At 42.9% G+C, this 20904-nt stretch overlaps 1 protein-coding gene across 9 annotated transcripts in view; it reads left to right on the top strand.

The window, feature by feature from the left end:
• msi2b (musashi RNA-binding protein 2b) overlaps positions 1-20904 on the top strand; it is a 241950-nt gene that overhangs the window by 167823 nt on the left and 53223 nt on the right. For all 9 annotated transcript variants that reach the window (XM_062407101.1, XM_062407100.1, XM_062407099.1 and 6 more), the window contains 2 exons: positions 8705-8787; positions 19661-19775. In XM_062407101.1, the coding sequence (XP_062263085.1) occupies positions 8705-8787; positions 19661-19775 (198 nt within the window). The remainder of the gene's footprint in view (positions 1-8704; positions 8788-19660; positions 19776-20904) is intronic.

The following is a 20904-nucleotide window of genomic DNA, read 5'->3' on the forward strand; positions in this document are numbered from 1 at the left end:
TTGCACAGAAGAAGCAGAAGAATAATCAGAAAAAAATACGACACATGGGTGATTACATCGTGATGGTGATGCTGAGGAGAATCCTGTAATTTGGCCAGTATATATTGGTTTCTCACCTGATTGCACCAGTGGCTCCTCAGTCTTGATGTGAAGTCCTCAAGTGATGTAGTCTTGTTCATTTCAGGACTGTTCTCAGCAATCACTTGATACAAACAGAAACCTGTGAACATGCTCTCCTCCCCGGCAAACCACCCTTTGGTTAAAAGCCACTGCTGTCACATTCGCTCCTTTTCAGTTTACTCTTTGTTATCTGTACTTTACTTTACGAGTCTCAAATTTCCCAATTTATATTCTTCAGATTTGTGTTTCCTTATATTTCTTTGTCTTGCTCATCGAGTGCCCTTTTTTTTTTTTGCTCTTTATGGCGTCTAGCTTTTAGCCTGGGTGCCAGTGAGCTAAAGGGCAGTTAGTCACCTTCTCTGTGGGTAATTGCCTCCATTCAGCTGTTGCTGGAACAGCCTTTGTGATCATACAGGAGGAGAGACATTCACACTTATGGGTATATTGTTTAGCAGTAATGAGGGGCTTTTCTTGAGTTAGTGCTCCAAAGTATACTGGACAGGTGGAGAGAGCTGCAGTCATTGCACAAGTGCACGCTCTGTGTTCTTAATGAGAGGCCTATTACCACTGACCACAGCAGAGCTAGGGCACGTGCTGACAACCCAGATTTGTGTTGACCAACATGTGCTGAAGTTACGGTTCGGATGATGCTGGAGAAGCTTTAAATAAATGTGTGTGATTAGAGCATTAATAAAATCAATGCTAGTACGAGGGTGGGTTACGCTCTATATATGTACTATAAATGCTTCATGTTTGTGTGTGTGTGTGTGTGTGTGTGTGTGTGTGTGGAGCCGGCCAGTCTCTTTAAGTAGGACAGTAGAAATTGATGGCCAACTCTGAAAGCTGACCTACATAGAGGCACAGACAAACTAGCTCCCTCAGCATGCATGCTGAGCCCAGTTGCTCTACAGAAAATGCAGAGGAAGCAGACATGTTGTATGATACTGTAAACATTTCAAAAACACACAGTACATCCATCTCTCTAAGTTGGGCAGATGCAAGTAGCACAATATAGTATCACACTACATATGCATCCTATGTTGAGAGGTAAATGACCCTGATCGAGCATTTTGCTTGTTCTTGTGGTTCTCTCACTTTTTTGTTATTGTTCCATTATCTGTTTTACAACAAGTTTTCCTATTTCCTGTCTTCAGTTTGAATTCATCTTTAACTGTAGTTACTAATTTGGAAATAAAATTGATTGACCAGAATTTTCAGTAATGACTTTGAATGATAAAGGCCGAGCATGAATAATACAACAATTCAAATCCACTTACCTTCATTTACATTCATGTTCCTAATTGTTCTCTGGCCTGATGCTGTTTATTTTATTCTGTTATTAAAAATTCCTTTTGTGACATTTCTCAATGATCAATAATGAGATGTCATTTCGATTGCTGTCTAAACTAATAAGTTTTAGCATTTAAAAGCCTGAGAGCTGAACCTAAAACAACAGTTTTTTACAACATTTTTCCAATTACTAATAATGTAATGTTTGATTAAAGATAAATCTTGAATCCTAAATTTCAGACTCATTCAGTTGTAGAACAGTGGAAATAAAACATGGTGTGAAAAGTTTTTCACAACAAGTAATTGACTATATTTGATTCCATCATTGTTTACCCAACACCAGTTCAAATAACAACAATAACAATGATACAAAAATAATACTTATTTATTGTTCTATATCTCATTTAATTTTGTCTCATAGTGTATAGATATAAAGTGTTGTATATGTGGGTGACTGAAGTTCATCCACCTCTGAGAGCTTTTTGAAAATTATAGTTTAGCCAAACCTTTTATTTTACCACTAACCCTTCCATGTAGCCATTCCTATTGAAGACAATTCCAAATGTTAGGTAGTAGGTTTTTTTGACCAGTGAAAAGGGTGCTCAAGAAAACCAGTAACTTACATCTATCCCTAAAAGAAGCCTGCAATTAATGAATTTATTTAATGTGGTTTTGGGTTACCAAAACCACATTAAATGCTCAAACCATGAGCAGCAACACAAACCTTCTTATTATTCAGTAAAGTTAAACCGCTGACATTTCATTTAAAAACTTCAACAGCAGTGTACGTGGTACTTGTAGTTTTGCTAAACGCGCGGCGTCTTGCTGGATTTCACATATTTTTTCTAGTTTTTCCACAATCATTTTGCAGACAGGGCCTCAGAGCCTGCCTGAAATATAGTTGTTTCACCAAACTAAGCCTGTGCACTTCTATCAACAACATCTGTTGAGCTCTCCAGCTGCAAGACTACATCATGGTGTTTAAACAGTCCACACTGGGACAGGTGACTCATTTAATTAACATTTACAGAGATTCAGTAAATGAATATGAGTAAATTATTTATGACTTAGTGCCTAAAATACATGGGGGGGGGGGGGGGCATCATTAACATTATTTTACCTGGAGAAATCCATGCTGCTTTGTTCTGTTGTTTTTAAGCAATGAGCCAGATAAATACATTTGTTTACAAGTATTTACTTTGTCGAACATGATAAAGTCCATATAAATGTAAGGTCCAGATTAAAAAAAGAAAAGGAGTGGGCAGCTTTTTGGATTATTTAATTGTTGTTTGTCTGTTCTGGTTCTAATCTATTCCATGGATCCCAGTTGTATTTCCTTGAAGCAGTCCACCGTTGTGATGACATGTATTTCATGATTTATGATTATCAGTGTCATTCAGAATTCAGAACCTCAAAATCTCACCAGATCTCTCAGCACCAGACACTACCAGGACGACAAATGGATGCGCTTTAGTTGTGAAGTTATATCTCAACCCACTAAACGTCTGAAGTGTTATCTTTGGAGTGTTGTCTTGTAAATGTTAAACAAGCTGCATTTATATAGCACTTTTCCAGTCTTAATGACCACTTAAAGCACTTTACACCGCAAGTGACATTCACACACACATTCATACAGCGCTTCCATCGCACATCATTCGCCATGCAATTTGGGCAATTTACACAAGGCAATTTAGGGTTCAGTGCCTGTTCAGTGCATGCGGACTAGAACTGCTGACCTTGTGGTTACTGGATGACCCGCTGTACCTCATGGTGCATGCTCCTGGCTAAATGCACTCTACACGTTCGGGGTTGAATTTCACATCGTCCATCTTCACTTCCCCCCTCAGTTCCAAGTGCATCGAAGCCGTCACATTTACATATGTTTGTTTTGGTTTTTTATCAGCTGGTTTTTTTTTGTAGATTTGTGATTACAGAGTCTGAGCATGCCTGTGGGACCTAGTCTAGTCTACGTCTCTGTCTGTCTGCCTCTCCTCCGCTTCCACTGTGTTTGTCTGTGACTAAATTAACCACGGATAAACATATGCTGTGTTTTTCTGTTTGCTTCTGAATGACTCAGTGTCAGATCTGGCCATCACAGGGAAGGCTCATTTGCAGAACTAGTGCAGTGCCTGTTCTAAACCTTCCTGTTTGGATTGGGCTGTTCGGACTCGTTTGACCTGTGGTGATGCTGGTTGAGGCTCTCTTTCTTAAGTCACCTGCAGTAATCGAGCTGTTGTGACTAAAACCCTGCAGCTGCACAAAGAGCTGTTTATTTAAAGTCTGGTGAAGCCCGCAGAACCCGAACTGGAGAATCAATTGTGACAGAGCGCTGGTCGCCATTATTTTTGAATGTATCACGTGTCCGAGTTGAACGGATCTCTAGATATCTTAGCCACATACAGACTAACAGAGACTACTGGAATTAGTAAAGACATGTTTGAGTCATTGATTAAATATGTACTTTAAAAATACAGTATTTCATTTTGCAGTGATGTATAATAATAGTAGTAGTTTGGTTAATAGTCAGATCTGGATCGGGAGTCAGAGAAACCAGCAGGACAGAGATGAAAAGCAAAGACAACAGGGGAGAGAAAACCCACATTAATGATTTTCAGTAATGTGATGTAAATGCATGGGGACAGAGAGAGATTTCCCCCTGCTTTTAACTGTCACTTTACAATCCTTATTTTTAAATATTAATTCCAACTACTCTGTGTAATGTTGACAGGACATTTTTGGGGGAAATTTGAGCCGTTTCCTTGTGTTAATTTCCACTGCCTCTGTTGTCTTTTGTGGGCCATATGTGCTCCGTGCGGGTAGGAAGTTCCCGGTGTTAACTGTATTCAACAGGGGATTAACGCCCAGGGCTCTGGATCTCGAGTAATAGCAGGCGGAAACACTGATCAAAGGCCTCTAACTGCGCCGTGGGTGTGCGGCCTGCCTCTGTCTGCTTCTCTGCATTACAAGATGACGGGGCCTGGAGGCTGGAGTGCACAGGCTGACATGCAGTGCGGGAACTTTCTGTAGTCTTACGCCTGAGTGGACAGACAAAGGCTTGATCATGCACAATTAGAGGAGGATAACCTATTCCTGAGGGGGGGGGGGGAGGAGTTGTTGCCCCAGATGAGATGCACCTATGATCGTGCATGTGCCAGTGTGTGTACAGCAAGTGTGTGTGTGTGTGTGTGTGTGTGTATTCGGTGGTTGTGTTAGTGTTTGTGCAGCGCGTGGTAGGGGGGCTCCTTTCCCTTCATGCTGTGTGCCAGAGGACACGACTGACACTTCCCCCAGGTCGCCTCACTTCCTTGCCCTGTTTTGACAGGTCTGGTATCCAGCAGCAGGCTCCAGTGTTAATCAGGAGCGGTACAGTTCCTCCTTGTCGAGGCAGCAGATAGATGTGGTTATGGTTCTGTATGTGCAAGAGGCTGCAGCAACTTGAATGACCCATGCATCCAAAGCATTGCAGTTTCATATGCTGGGATACGTGAGGCATTTTGTTCTAAAATATCAAAGTTTACGATTATTCACTGAATCTATGGGGCATTAAATATGTTTGGTTTGATCCAACTAGTGTCAAAAGTGAAACTCTGTAATCTCTTTGCATAGAATCAGCTTAGTATATCAGTGATATTAAATATTATCTATATTGATCAGACCGAGGTGAATCATGTGCTCTGGCATTCACCAGATGTCAACTGAACGCCTCCAGTCAGTTTTGGGGATTGACGTGTTTGACAGCGCTCCATACCTCCATCATGAGGGACTATGTTTTGGAAGAATGGTGCGTTCCACCCTCCAGTAGAGTTTAACAGACTTGAAGTGTCTGTGTCAAGGGTTACTGAAGCTGAAGCTGCCCTGGAGGCTCCTGGTGGCCCATCACCTCACTCAGGCATTTTTATGTCGGTTTGTCCAACTGTGTGTGTGTTTGTCTGTGTGTGTGCTTGTGTGTGTACGCTTACTGAAAAAAGTATGTTTTTTGAAAATACCTGTGTTGTGCATCTGGAAGCCTTTTTAAATGAGCAAAAAAAAACATAGGAGACGTTTTTAAACACTTTTTTTTGCAATGGCCATTAAGGTGTTATAGTTTCATTTTAAGTTTTATACAAACTGCAATTAAAAGCTGCAACTCAAACTCCTTTTTTTAAGTAAAAGTCGGCTCGGCTGCATCGTCCTGCGAGTTCTCTCATTATCAGCTCCTGGCAGAATCAGCTTTTTTCCACTGGAGTGACAGAAGCAAATAAGCTGGAATGAGTGTGACATAAAGAGCGAGTGAGATGAAGCCGGTAAAAGGGCCGTGAAACTGGGCCCCCCCGCTGATTCTGTGGAGCGACGCGATGAGGCCGAGCCCAGTTCTTGCTAATAGGTGTGAGCAAGTGCAGCCACGAAGCCTCGACCACTCGCCACACAACACCTATTATCAGCCGTCCTATCTGAAATCCTTGTGTTTCCATTTACAGGGTGTTGTTCAAGCAGTGGGAAGCTTGTTCGGCGCGAGCATGTTGACACCCCTCTCCTCGTGTCTGTCAGTGCTGACAGTATTTAATAGTCTAGCAGGGCCTGGGTACGTGAGGATAATCTCACTCTGCTGACCGGAGAATAGGAGAGGAGTAATGCTTCTGTTGGCTCTACTTTGTGGCCTCTAATTGTCTGTAAGGTCTGTAAAATAGGACAGTAGAGGAAATGACTGAAGTGGTAGGGCCCGAGGTTCACTCAGCCAATGGGGGGGCTGCCAAGGAGGTGTGTGCTGAGCCGAGGAATCAGAAATATAGGGCGGGTTGTTGTGAGATTTGTCTGTTATGTATGTGTACATACACATTCCTGGAGTAGTTTACACTAGAGCAAACTGTCTTTCTGTTCATTTAAACAGATCCACTCATGGGTGGACGGGCCCTGCTGGTGGTATCTGTGGTGGTGCGGCTTGGCCCTGACCCCAGTGGATATAATTGTGCACTGGAAAATGTCCTGTCAGTTGATGGAGGAGCTGCCTGTAGCAGCAGGAAGGAGTGTGGCGACAGGGGCCATGTGTGTTAACCTCTTTCCTTGTCACTTTTTCTGTCTTTTTCCCCGCCCCCACCTTCTCTCCTCTCATCTCCCCCTTTTCCTCTTTCCCTCCGCGCCCTCGTTACCCCCCCCCCCAGACTCCACTCCCACCTACACTCCACTGTGACAAATTACTCCTGGCGGTTGATTTGTTGGTTGTCAAAAGTGCTCCCTGCGCTGGCATGAAGGCGGGATGGGCGGGAGGAAAGGGTGCACACCCCCCCACCCCCCCACCCCCTCTCCTGTTCCTGCCCGTCGTCATCACCGGTCCCTTGTCTACCCCAACCTCGCACATGTGCGACGAGCTCTCGCCGCGACTCGCCATTGAGACGTCTCAATGGAAACTGATATTCTGTCTCATAAGATCTCATTCGATTAGCTGTTGTCCGTGTTTAATTAGCTCCCACATTAGGTTTTCCTGCCTTTCCTTTGACAAGACGGTGTTGGTACGTTCACGCTGGTGTCGGTAGCAGATGAGTGGCTTGAGGAGGAGGAGGAGGAGGGGAAGAAATGAAAAATGAGAGTGCGAGATAAAGACTGTATGACAGAACTGTAAATGTCAGTGTTTGTAATAGGTTGCCTAGGATGCAGCATAAACCTCCGCTGACAAAGAACCCTGTATTTCTCAGAATTATCTGATGAATTGAATAAATAAGCTATTTCCAAGACTAACGTAATATAATACACTTCTATACACGTGTTTATGAAAATGCAATTTTTGTTAACCTGCAAACATTTACAATACAACATGCTCACAGTAGGTTTACGTTAGGTTATACATAATATGTGATGTTATACTGTTACATCAGTATCATACGATCGGTATGGTATGGTTTATTTAGGAAATTAAATAAATGACATATTTTGTAATCACATTGATTAATGCTGCCATGATCAAATCATGTGATGTCTCTTTCTTTTTGGGACCAGTACATCATGCCATTGTATAAAAATGTATTCTCCGGTCATACAGGCAATGTTGTGCTGACAAGAAAGATACCAAACATTGACCTGCTAAACATTTTGTTATGCGGTACGTAAATGCAACACAAATACCCAGGGTTGAAAATAGAATCATTGATTTGCCACAGAACCAGCAATGGCCCAATACAAACAGACAGTTGAATAATATTTTTACTTTGTTTATCCTACAGAATATGTAGATTGATGTGATATTATGTGGTGAACACTGGGCTTTGAAAAGCTTCTTTGACCTTGAAGTTGTGTCCTCTGAGGCAGATGAGGTCTCGGAACACGTGGAGTTTATCTCAACCTGTGTGAATGGGGGGAAAGAGGACAATATTCACTCTAAGACAATATTTGAATGGCGTATATTAGAGTGTTAGTGTTTTTCCACATTCAGCATGTTAGTGTTCTTACTGGATCATCTGTCGTTCCTGGAGAATAAACTGACGCCGCTCTCTGGAGTGTGTGTCAGTCACATGGCGTGTTGTTCACAGTGCCCCACTGTTTAAGCTCAATCTGATGTGATTTTATTTCATCATCGGCTGTTTGCCATTTTGAAAGGAAACTCATCTCCTTTCAGTCCCACTTGCTGCTTTATTCACTAACTGTTTCTCTTTTGTGCCGTTTCCTCTTTTGCAAATGTAATAGAATATCAGTTTTCCTTTCAGCCCCTGCTCGACGCCGCTGCTAGATTGCTTTGTGCATCACCATCAAAACACAGAGGAGAGCATTGCAATCCACTTGTGTTCAAAAGTCTGAAACCATCTTGTCTCTGTGTCTTTGTATCAAAAGAGGGGTTAAGCTTTTATCCTATAAATATGGCATGAAAATCCCACTGTCAATGACACATTCATTCTAAGGCCCGCATTAGCATAAAAACCAGAGCTTGTTATACAGTGAGATTTCAATAAAAAGAACACAAAATGCATTTAATGAAATTCAGATGCCGGGCCCCAGCTCCCTGAATCTCATTAAATGAGCTTTGTGCTGTTTTTCCATCTTCTCTTTGTAGAAGAGGTCCTCGAGTGCCCTTAATAATGTGGCAGATTTCATCATCTTCTTGATTTAAAGAGGACAATGTCTGTCTTGTTCACTTGTTCTTTTCCATGCCCAAGCCAATCTCCACAGATGTACCCGCATAGTTTCTGCATCTGGCTCGTAATAATATAATGTTCCATCCTGTGGTGCGTTTTCTTTTAGTTACTGAAGTTTTGTTAAGGTTCTCGACTAACTCATAACTCGTTCTCTCCCTCCTCCCCCCTCCCCTTCTCTGTTTCTCTCTGCATAGGATTTGGTTTCATAACTTTTGAGAGTGAAGACATCGTAGAGAAAGTCTGTGAAATTCATTTTCATGAAATCAATAACAAAATGGTAAGTCCCCTCATTTTTCTTTTTCAATTCCAGGTGGTTGTTGAAGGATTAATATTTGATTCCTCCTTTCCTCTAGCATTAATAGGGGGTCGTGTGTGTCTCTGTGTGTGTGTGCGTGTGTGTTTTCCTGTTCATATGGACAGGCTAAAACACACATTGACACTCAGACACAAACACACACACACACACACACACACACACACACGCACACACTCACTGGATCTGTGGGTCTCAGGGATGGGAAGGCAGTGGTGTGCACTGCCCACAAACCGTGAAATTGTGTGGCTGAATTCTGCCTGTCAGGCTGAGGGACGGGAGAGTGGAGCCCGTTCCTCTATTTCTGAATCCTCTAACCCACACACATACACAAACACACACACACACACACACACATGCGCACACACAGGTGGACATGTCCGGGTAGGCAACAGGGAAGCTACTGGCAGAGGCAGAGTTCATTAGTCAGGGATTAACACCTTCCACAGAGTCCCGGTGATGCTTGTTTTACTTAGACCACTAATATGGTCATCTCAGAGTGCTACAGAGTTCAGAGGCAGTTTTCTAAGTCCTCGTGTCACCTATGATAATTGACAGGAGCCGACCTCAGTGTAGCGAGTGTGACATTAGGTCCTCCTTCACCCAGTTCCACCCTGCAGGCCTCTCGAGAGATCCTGCATCATTTGAGCGCTTCTGTGGGTTGTGATTGACTGGAGGGAATACTCGTCTGTCTGCCGTGCAGTGGGGCTCCGTCTCTCACTGTGTGTCTTCACTCTCTCCCAGCCTCTCTCCCAGCCTCCTGAAACTGACTGACAGGAGCAGTGTAGTAGAACCATGTTCACCAGAGACCGGCCCAGGTCACATATGACCCCGGTATACATCCCTCTGTGTCTCCGCGCTGCATCACAGTCGATGCGCAGGACTCTAACCCAAAAAAGTTCCGGAGTGTGACAGAAATGAGTGCGTGTGCTTGGAAGATATCAAGTGTCTCAGATCCTTTGACATGAAGGTGTAGCATTGTGTGAGCGCACATAATATCACACATCAACATGAACGCATGCACAGGCCGTAGCGTACACACAAAGCAAAACAACAGGCTGTCAACGCCTCATTCAAAAACCATTCCAAACCTATTTCTGCATTTGTCTCATGCAGAAATAGGTCTCATTAAAGTCCAACTCACAGAACTTCTAATTGCTTAATAATTCATAGTGCTAATTAGGAAGGCAGATTTGCTGAAACAATCATGATTATTAATGTTTAAAATACAGGTTATTTTAATTCAATTATAGCAGTTGTTGTGACAATACAACATTTTTAAACATTTTGGAACTGACTCGACAATAAAATAAAACCTTAAGATTAAATGCAAAATAATGTTAACTCATCACCAAACAATACCTAAAATATCAAACACTGTCAATATTTAGGGTATCTATGCTGGACAGCTTAAGCACCAAGACAATAACTCTAATACCTTTTTGTTGTATTGATTGTTTTGGCTGAAAGAGACTTTCATCTATTGCAACTACATATTCTAGAGCGAGGTAATCTATAGACAAAGGGGGAGTGAAAGTAAAAAATATATTTAAGCCCGACCTGTGGGAACTTTTTGGTGCCCTTAATTGTTCTTTGACACCAATATTTTCCAATATATGTTAAGAAAAAAAAGTAAACAAGAAACGTTATTGAGGTTCGATATTTTACTGTCTAACCATTAAGTTTATTAAATATAAACAAAAATCACAAATACAACCCATTATATAATGCTTGAAATAGAAAAAAATATATTTCTTACACAATTTGAAATAGAAATGCACACTGAATTGTTTTTTTTTTATCTGCATATATCTGCAAACATAAACTTAGACAACGAAATGACCACTAATGGCTCAAATTAGTCGATCATCAACCAACCGATATCGTTTGGGCTCTAGACGCATCTGAAGCACCTTCCAATAGTCAGTGTTTACACTTGACTGGCCTGTGTCTCACAGTCATTATAGTGTTCAGTTAAACCTTGCTATTCAAGGACTGTGTGAAGTTAGAAGTGCGAATGCGCTGGAAGTGTCAATTCCACACTTGGACTCGTGACCACACAGAGCTGTGATGTGCTGCACCGTTGTGCTTTGCGACATGTTGTTCTCCAGGAGGCGAGGCCAGAAAACACAACAGCCAGCGTATTCTTCACCTGTGTCTGGTTACTCATGACAGGAAATGACATGTATGGAAACCCATGAGGGAGGCCCAGAAACCTGAACAGGAAACACAAGGATCAATCAGGGGACATTGCCTCGTGAGAACACTCAGTCTTTTGTCCCCTTTGCAGAGATCCCTATTTCCAACACCTACTGTACATTAAACTTCAGAGAAGGCAGGAAATAAGTGTGTTCCTCAGATCCTCCACAAAGTGCTGACATCTGAGAATATCGGCACAGAGTAAAGAATGAAGAGCGTGATAAGAGCATATTTCAAAGACACTTCAGCTTTTACCTTAGCTGCACGGAGGAGAGCACTGGTTATCCAGTGTCTGGAGCGCCAGCACGCAAAATAAAAAATGCCTCCTGTCTTCATCCTTATGAAGTACCATACAGAAATAGACCTCATCCATCCTCCCTGCGAGTGTTATCTAAGATGGATCTTGAATAATTGATGCGGACAGAAATTCCACCCCACATGGGAGGACGCTGGGTGTACAGGGCACCCCACCTTCTCCTCGCCCGTCCTCTAAAGGGCTCTGGCAGCCCAGTGGGTCAGTGCCCACTCAGATGTGAGTGACGGGACCTCTTAGTGACTTGGTCAATCACCCTGTGTTCATGTGCCACCGAGGCCTCGCTCCCAGGAGTACTCCCTCTCTGTCACTGTGAGTTCTGCCTCATATATAATTAAAAACAGGGTGCTGCTTAGCAAGAAGCTCTCAACCTCCCTGCCAGGTGCACTGACTTCTACATCGCTCACACCTCTCCAGACTGGCCTGCTTTCAGAAAAATGCATGGAGTGACAAAAAGTATGGATTATCATCTGCAGGAACCCACAACCATCCTTTAGCCATAGCTCCTTGTATTAAAACCAGTAAGTATGTTGGAGTAAAATCAATGGGCAGAAGCTGGCTTGACAGTTTTCAAATACTTTGAACAGTTTATCACACCTATAATGTCTTTTTCATTTACTAGCAAGATAGCACCTTAATACAGCCGGTGAAAGGTTGCCAGGACAGGAGTCCCTGCATCACTCCCCGGCCGCTGTTAGGGCTGCACAGCTAATTTAGAGTATCACCTATCAAGCGTTGGCTCTGATGAGCGAACAATGTGCCATTAAAATGGACTCACATTGGTTTTAGTGGAGTGCTTCAAGGCAGCGTTCTTCCATGCGTCATTTTTAATGCTCAGCAGTAGCAAATGATCACAACAGGAGGGAGGAATTTTTCTGTTACTTGTCAATTTCTCACCGACTTCCCGACATGACCAACCAATTACTGCGCCGAGGAGTGTGTGCGCCAACTCTCCAACTGTCGCTGAGGTAAAAGACTAATACAGGAAGGCATTTATACATCCGCCTGTAATATTTAAATACACATTCATTCTGCACATTGTCGTTAATAAAAGTAGATAATGATTTTTTATTTTCCCGTTAAAAGTGTGTTCATCATTCTTTAATGAGGGATAATTTAGGGATAATAATAATAAAATAATAGTTATAATAATCATAAAAAGAAAACTGCTCCAGTTCATCTGTTTCTTATTAAACATACAGAGACAGATAATACATTTAAGTTGCTGTAAGCAGAGATGAATCTGCTATATTATTGCCTGCTTGGACGTTTATGAACACCTCAAACGGTTCTCTTAACTCCTGAGGTACTTACGGATTGAATGAAAGTTTACTCTGGTCCAAAACGTGAGGTGGAGCAAAGTTCCATTAAGAATTAGCAACCAGCCCTAAAAAAAGACATATTGGACATCTGTGGGGTCACTAGAGACCCTGGAGACAAATTCTTTCCAAGTAGAAAGTGAGAATATTTGCTTGTGTCCTATACCACATCAATATTTCTCTGACAAGGCAATGCGCCTTGCATGACAGCCGTACTGCCGAGTAAAATAAACGGACCCAACATTAATGTTGTGCTGTACCGTCAACCTTCTGTAAGGTAGAACAGAAACAAGTTAACGTCAAAAACTATCATTAAAAAAAATATGAAATAAATAAATATTGAAGTATTATCCCTTGATACAGAATCCCTTGATACAGAATTACAGAATCAAAGTAATGGTCAAGTGTGGTCATGTGTAGCTTGCGGTACAGAACACGGTGGCACCATGCAAGTCACTGCTGCACAAGGGAGAGCTGCTCTTCATCTGCTTCTCTTTAATGTTTCATATTCTGCGACTTAGTCAAACATTATCCCGCAGCCTCAATTCATTTCATTTTTACAGCAGCCCTTTATTGATTTTATATTTTTCAGATGATTTCCAGCACTTGGATTAACATAATAGGATCAATCCACCTGCAGCTGCGGGGTTCATGATAGCGGTGGTTTGAGGACTGGGAGCTAGTGCTAGAAGCTGTGTGCAGTTTGTGATCAGCTAATCAAAGCAAAGCAGTTTTAATCAGACCCACATTCTGAGTTTTGTCAGCGCCTGCTGAACCAGTGCTTCTTCTTCTGCTGCTGCTGCTGCTGCTGCTGCTGCTGCTGCTGCTGCTGCTGCTGCTGCTGCTGCTGCTGCTGCTGCTGCTGCTGCTGGGTGTCAAACCGGCAAACCAGTAGGTTGAGCTGCCAGCGCACATTGAAGTTTACTGCCGTCAAACTAGATGTCATGAACTGTGTGTGTGTTTGTGTGCTTGTGCGTGTGTCTGTGCACATACGATTATATCTACTAAACTAGCTATGACTATTTCAGAGAGTAACTACATTGTAAATTCATTTATTACACCTCCGCACCGTAGACAGCCATTACCAGAGGCATTATGGTTTCAGGTTGTCCTTTTGTTTGTCCCCCTCACGTATAATAGTAATAATTCATTTTATTTATGCAGCACCTTTCATACATAACATGCAGCTCAAATTGCTTTACGTTAAAATCAAAGACATGAGATAAGATAGATAAATAAGTACCCATAAGGCAATAAAACAAAGGCGTAGGATAAAAACATAAACTGAATCCTTATAACGCAAGCACTTATGATGAAAACAAATTCACACAAATTCCTAGTAATTGAAATTATTGGGTTTTATCCTATTATGTAAAAGGTCAAACGTCAATTTAATGGTTGGATGATATAGATCTGCATAAAAGCAATATCCTGGTATTTACCCTTTAACTAATCAGCAGAAAGGAAGCTCTACCAGTAGGCGTGGGCAAACCATATGGCATTAATTCTACTTTTTCGCTCCACATAATTACACAAAGATATAATTTTGATAGGTGGTGATTTTTCTCCTATAAAATTCCTATTGTAATTTTGAAATAGATAATAATAAATCTTTTCTCATCAAACTTGGAGAGTTTATTTCCGTTTTGATGTGAATGTTTGGCTCAGTTGAATCCTGTGGTCTCTCCCTAACCCACACAAGACTCTTACTAGCTTCTCATAACTACATCTCTGTCTATGCTACCAAAAGTGTTGGTCATGGGTGCCATGTCGCCTCTCCCTCAGCGTCACACACTACACAGCCACAAGCCCTCAGCCATATCTCCCTTGCTCCTCTGTTTGATTTTTTAAATATGGTCTGAGGCTCGGCTCCAGTGGAATCTGAGGGTGTAGTCGCTCTTTAAAGGGAGATATCTACAGAGAGAAACTTACATCTCTGGAATGTTGAAAATGTCTTGGAAAATTTCATTTTCTAAGAGAGGGGAAATCTTTTACACTGTTTGAACATTAAGTGCCTAATAAGGGTTTCGGTCCCTCGTGCAGTTCTGCCTCACAAGTCCTGGACTGCGAGTAATTGGATGTTTACCCTTCAATGAAGAGGGAAAGCTTTGAGGGATGAAGGCGGTGGCAATCCACTCGGCACGCCGCGCTCCAGGACGTCCCATGAAAGCTGAATGACGTTTCGATCTGCTGATTGAGGAACGCGATGGAAGCGGTTTGGCGTCAACCTGATGATCGTGGCCCTCACTTTCAAATGTAACCCTCAGTGTGTACAGGGACAATATCATCTTTGAATACAGAGGCATGACAACAGTGTTGACACCACAGGGAGCACCTGGTCCTTCAAATGACCTTGTATCCCATAGCTTTCTCATAACCACGCTGGGATATCATCAGGCGTAATGACTCCCGCAAGATTGCTGGCCATCGAAGGCATCATTTTGCTTTATTCAAAGGTTGTTACCATAATAACTATGTCTTCTATTACTCAGTGTTTGCCATTCTTTTTATGGACCCTGGATGCAAGCGGTTCATAGAAGTATTCCGCTGTAAATACCCACTTCATAAAATACATGACATACAATTTTTGTTTTGACTGGTTCACAGAGGTCAACAACCCCCATCCCCCAACCCCACCCAAGTCTAGTTTCTGATATATCAAACACTGACCTTTTAGAGGCTTGAAACCTTTGAAGTTGCACCGATAATAGGGAACCGAGGTTCTCGAAATTTTTTCTATTCACATAAATAGAAATTGATCTCAATAGTAATGGGTTTTAACGAGGGAACTATTTTACAAAGAAATCAATTGTAATTTTTGTTCCCAAAAATATTGTCTTTTATTAATTTTTAATTTGTATGTTTTAAATTAGCTTCTTTCAATAAACCACTTGTTAAATGGTGGCTATAAGTCAGTTTTTCTATTTAAAGTGAGTAATCGCCACCACCAGGCCCGACACAGTGCATTCAGGGCCTCTGACATTTCCTAACTATTCAGTCTATGTGTTTTGACTGTTCAGCTGGGAGTGGGAGCTGGAGTAAATGAATCACACTGTTTCTTTTCTTCAGTCTGCCAGTCTACTGATGGAATTCATTCACTAGCGAGGCTAATAGTAGCCGTATACACCTCCCACATTACGCACACGCGCACACACACACACACTGCACCCACAACGCTTGTCCCTGAAGGACAGTCATTGCAAGTGCATCCCGCCCACTCCTTCCTGTTATACCTACAAGGTTAATATGTATGGGAGATGTATTGAAAAGGTCATAACTGGAGCGTTTCACTGCTGTGTATCAGAGGGTTTGTACATAAATAAGAAAAGCTGCTGTTTGTTTATTCTTCATCAGTGAGCTGTTTTACTACACTGATTAACAAGCGATGAAGAGCTCCTGCAATTGTTTGTCATTAGCACAAAAAAAGATACATATTTATAACCAGCACAAAATAAATATTTGATATATAATACATAATATTATATGGTATACAAATTCAGCGATGACATTCAAGTTTTTTAAGATAGATCGATTACCCACCTGTTTTTTAAATATATTTGTTAATTTGTTTTATCCCAAATTAAAGAGCCTAACCAAGGACAGAATTAGCTTGTGCCATATTCTAGGGACATCTTTTGTTCCACTCTCATAACTATGTTAATCTTCACTCCTACTAACTTACCCGTTCCCATTCTAAATGCCCCTGGGACGACGACAGCTAGTTGCTGTCGCTAGTTGGAATTTACTCCTTGAAGCAATCGTAATCAGTATTTCAAATGACGTACTAAAAGTTTTATTTAAACTCTTAAGTGTACAGGCTCTACTGCTTGGTCTGCTGTTTTCGACCCAATGACCCAAATCTCAAAGATAAGCTATCAGCTGCAGGTTATCAGTGCATCTTGATAAATGTTGAAAGCTCAGCGGCTGAGATAACCATACCTTGTTAACACTCGGTTGCAGATGTTCACTTCAACAAAAACATGTCCTGCTAAATGTATGTGTGTGTACGAAGCTCAATAGAGCTGAAAAACATGAGATGCTCTTAAACCCGAAAGCAGTGAGCAAAAAACAACTACAGAAATATTTGAGTGCATGAAAATAAGCTTTGTAACCTATGGCTTTGCACACAAAAAAAGGCACATCATAAACACAGTGAGCATGATTCATTGCTGCACTTTATCTTCCTTGGCTTGAAGAAAAATAATGCCACGGCATCATGATAAAGAAATTTTGCCACAGGAAGCCCATTTAATGAAATCTTCTTGCCGGCTGGCGAGTGCTCTCCTTGTAGCTTGTTCGTTCCTTTCAACTGTTTTCATGTTCTTTAAATGAAGGCCATTCATTCTTAAGTGCCTCCTCAACCATTGTGGGGGTGGGACCTGGCAGTGCGGGTCTTCAGGTGACTCACAGGAACATCTCGGTCTGGGTTCCTGGCTGCTTCAGTGTTACCCCACACACGTAGATTCAATCTGTGTCGGGGGCGGCGGGGGTGGGGACGGCGGCGTGGGGGTAAACGCCCATGTGAGAGCACGCTGTTCGCTTCCATGTGCAACAGAGCTCAAGTGATGGGTGCACAGAGGATGAAAGAAAGAAGAGATTTCCCTCGCACCTACAGCCGAAACTGTGAGGAGGTCTGCCTGTGAGGACAGCGAATACGTCCTGGAGGCTTTGGCGGTCCGCCGACGGTGGCAGGGTTTCTCCCGGTGCTTCAGATGAAGATAGGAAGGGAGAGACATTGAGAGTGAGAGCTGGAGAGTGAGCAAAGGATGCTGCACACATGACAATATGGTGCTTTCATTCTATGCATCTAAAGTCCTTGAGTAGTAGTAGTATTAGTTGTAGTAAGTCATAGTTCAGACTGATACCTTCAGTTAAAACAAGTGGCTGGGTTTTTCAGCACTTCAATCTGCAAAATTTGAATCCCTGCGCTCATGACCACTGAACTTTCCCAGTGTTTCTTTGTAAGACTGAGATTGTCTTGCTGTCCTCTCCGTTTCGTGTTCTCTGACTTAGTTCCCTCTGAAAGGCTCCTTCCTGCTTCCCTCACACGGCCCTGTGTGTTTGAAGCAGGTGAACACCCACACAGTCACACCACTGCAGATCCGGGCTCCTGGCTGGTTTTTAAACCATGACAAGGAGCCGTCTCTCTGAATATCAAAGACCCGCATCTGAGGGCATGTAGACATGACTCACACCCGGGTCTGTCTTAATCCCAGCAGGCCACCTGAGCGTCCAACTCTCTGTATGTGGCAGGGGCTACTGCAGGACGCTGATCAGACACTGTCCTGTCTGTGGTTTGGGCAGAGCTGGTTTTGTATTTGTCACCCGGCAATGCCAACGTGAAAATCCCAGCAGTGTGCTTAGATTTCTAACAGACCCATTTTTCCCCCCCAACCGGTTGCTACCTCCATGCCGGCCGGGTCATTCCTTGACAATAAGAGCGCCTGTGCTCTCCTCAGTACAATGTCAAACTGTGCCAGGCTAGCGAGGAGGGCAGAGTAGCTCTGACAGCTACAAAGTGGCTGAGGGAACTGTGTACTTTAGTTGGTCTGGTTCAAATGAAAGAGCTGCTAACAGCAACAAATCACAGCTGTGCAACGCAGCAACTTTCCCTCTGTGATGGAAACCTTTTTCATTAGTCTTCCCTTTTTACATTCCTGCCCCTCTGCTGGATATAGAGAACTTGTTGCGCTTTTTATTTAGCACAGCAACTTATTACACATGTGAAGATTTCATTTTGGCCACTGGCAATAGCGTGTGGTTTCTGCCTTTGTGTACATATGGACGTGTGCAAAAATGAATCGCCTGTGCATAGCAATGTGCACCTCTGGCCTCTCAGAGTTGCAGGCCTATTTGTATGCATGCCGGCCCGTATACCTTGGTTGCGGTGCACACGGCACTGGCACAGTAGCCCCGTCTTGTGCGGCGGGATGACATGTGAATCGCAGCAGCCGAGAAAACCCTGCTTAAGTGGAGGCTGTAGGGAGAAGCAGACGAGAGCCAGGAGGCAAACAGACAAACAGATGGACAGGCTGATGCCAAGCAGGCAGTGGAGCAAATAGATTGTGCAGCATGGTGAACAGACTCAGCCTACCAAAGAACAACCAACAGACGCAGGACCATGCCACCCTTGTCAGCCGCTCGGGCTTCTCTATAATTCATCGAGATAGGATAGATACGTTGTAAATAGGACTCTCATCTTCCTCCTTCTCCTGATCTGCCCCTGTCACATCCCTCATTTGATATGTGTTATGTAGGAGGAGGAGGAGATGTCAGCCTTGCGAGATGGGAAATGAACAAACACGTATGTGTGAGAACTGGAGTGAGAGAAGGAAATGCAGGAGAGAGATGAGTGCTGCAGGTGGAATTGGATGGTGGGACACTGGGGACTTGAGCCCAGCAGACGCACACAAATACACAATACGCTTAAAAAAAAAGAAAAAGAAAAGAGAAGCACAGTCAGTTACAAAAGACATTATTTCCCAGTGTTAGATTTTAAACGTGCTGCCCTGGCAAGACTGAACAAATTTGGTCAAGAGAATTCCATGCTTTTGAGATAAGACGTTGTTTTGAACAAAATCTGCTTTCTTAAAAGTGACTGGACATACTGGCACACTGGGGGACTTTGGTAATGGCGTTGGTGAACAGAGCTCCTCTTATGTTGATGTCTCAGGAACTCTCGGAAAGTATTTAGCTTGTATTTCCCCGAGGCATTGGGCACATGCTCACTGGAGCAATAACCTTTGCTTTAATGCAGGAGGAGCATGATTGTAAGTTTTCCTTAGAGACTTTCCTCTCCAATGTGAGGTGCTCGGATTGACTCAGTCTTGTTTTTCCTCTATGGAAAACATCTAGCTGTGCAAGTCAAATAGAAAACCACCTTAAAGAGCGGAGACAGCCCTGTCAGAACTGTCTGGTTGTGTACCTACACAGTCTAATGGTTTGTCTGTGTGTGTGTGTTTTTGTTTGTACATGTGCATCTGTGTGTGTTTGTCTGTCTACATAGGTAGAATGTAAGAAGGCCCAGCCCAAGGAGGTGATGTTCCCACCAGGTACACGAGGGCGAGCCAGGGGTCTGCCCTACACCATGGATGCCTTCATGCTGGGGATGGGCATGCTGAGTGAGTCAAACACACATCCACGCACACAATACCACACACTCACGCAAGTTCACAAACAAGCGATGCATGCATCCGTTTCAAACTGTGAATAAAAACTGTCTTTTCAGGCATTATATTCTGTTTAACCCAAAACCTGAGGTGCTGCATAAAAACACACTTCAGAATTGGTTGAAAACCTGAGGGCTTTCTGAATTTCTGACACAATAGAAATGTTCAAAAACAATTTGATGGCTTAGACATGGCTGTAATTGTGATTCATTTCCATTTCCATTAACTGTTTGGAATTTCTTTTTTAAATGGCCTGTATCCCCACTTGTTCCTCCACCTCCTCTAACATGTCTCTTACCAACTGAGCCTTTGGTCAGCAGTCTTATTATCACCAGCCTCACTTAGATTGTCAGCCATAGTTGGAAACTCCACTTATAATACTTATTGATGCAGGCTAAGATTGCTGAAAAAATACACTTCCCACAATGCATTTGGCCTTTCCTATTACTATTTTAGCAAATCATGATATATTTCATCACTGTCCTGTAAAACATGACATGACGTGTATGACAAAATCACACAAATCTCATACTCTCTCAAAGGTTGATACACACTTCAATTGTAAATGGTAAAAATAAATGACACGTTCTTTAACAGTCGGAAAATGAAAACGGTAAAATGTAGCTGCGAGTTTGTTTTTTTTTCCTTTTGAAGGGGGGGGTTAGCAGAGTGAACGCCACGCACGCCGTTCAGTCATCAGTTTCCACCTGCTAGAAAAGTCAACTTATGCAAACTCCCGTCTAGATAACCCCATTAGGTGGGCGCTGCCCCTAATTTGGCTGCTTCAAGGTGTGCCACCAGTGGCCACTGTGGTCTATTTCTGGTCGAGTCTGGTACAGGCAGCCCCTGGGCATATAGGAGCAGACCAGCACATTAGCAGGCTAAATGAAGAGGAAAATTGGTGTAATGTCATATTAAGGATTCATCACTGTGCCCCCCTTAATGGGTAATGAAGGGGACACACATGTCAGGGAGAGATCTCATCTACAGGGACCTCAGCTGCTGGCCCACCCCTCTTCATTACCATCCAGCCCCTGCCTGTGGCCCTTTTATTTAACACTACTGCACACTCTCACTCCCC

Source organism: Platichthys flesus, chromosome 15, assembly GCF_949316205.1.
Source record: "Platichthys flesus chromosome 15, fPlaFle2.1, whole genome shotgun sequence".
NCBI classification, from domain to species: Eukaryota; Metazoa; Chordata; class Actinopteri; order Pleuronectiformes; family Pleuronectidae; genus Platichthys; species Platichthys flesus.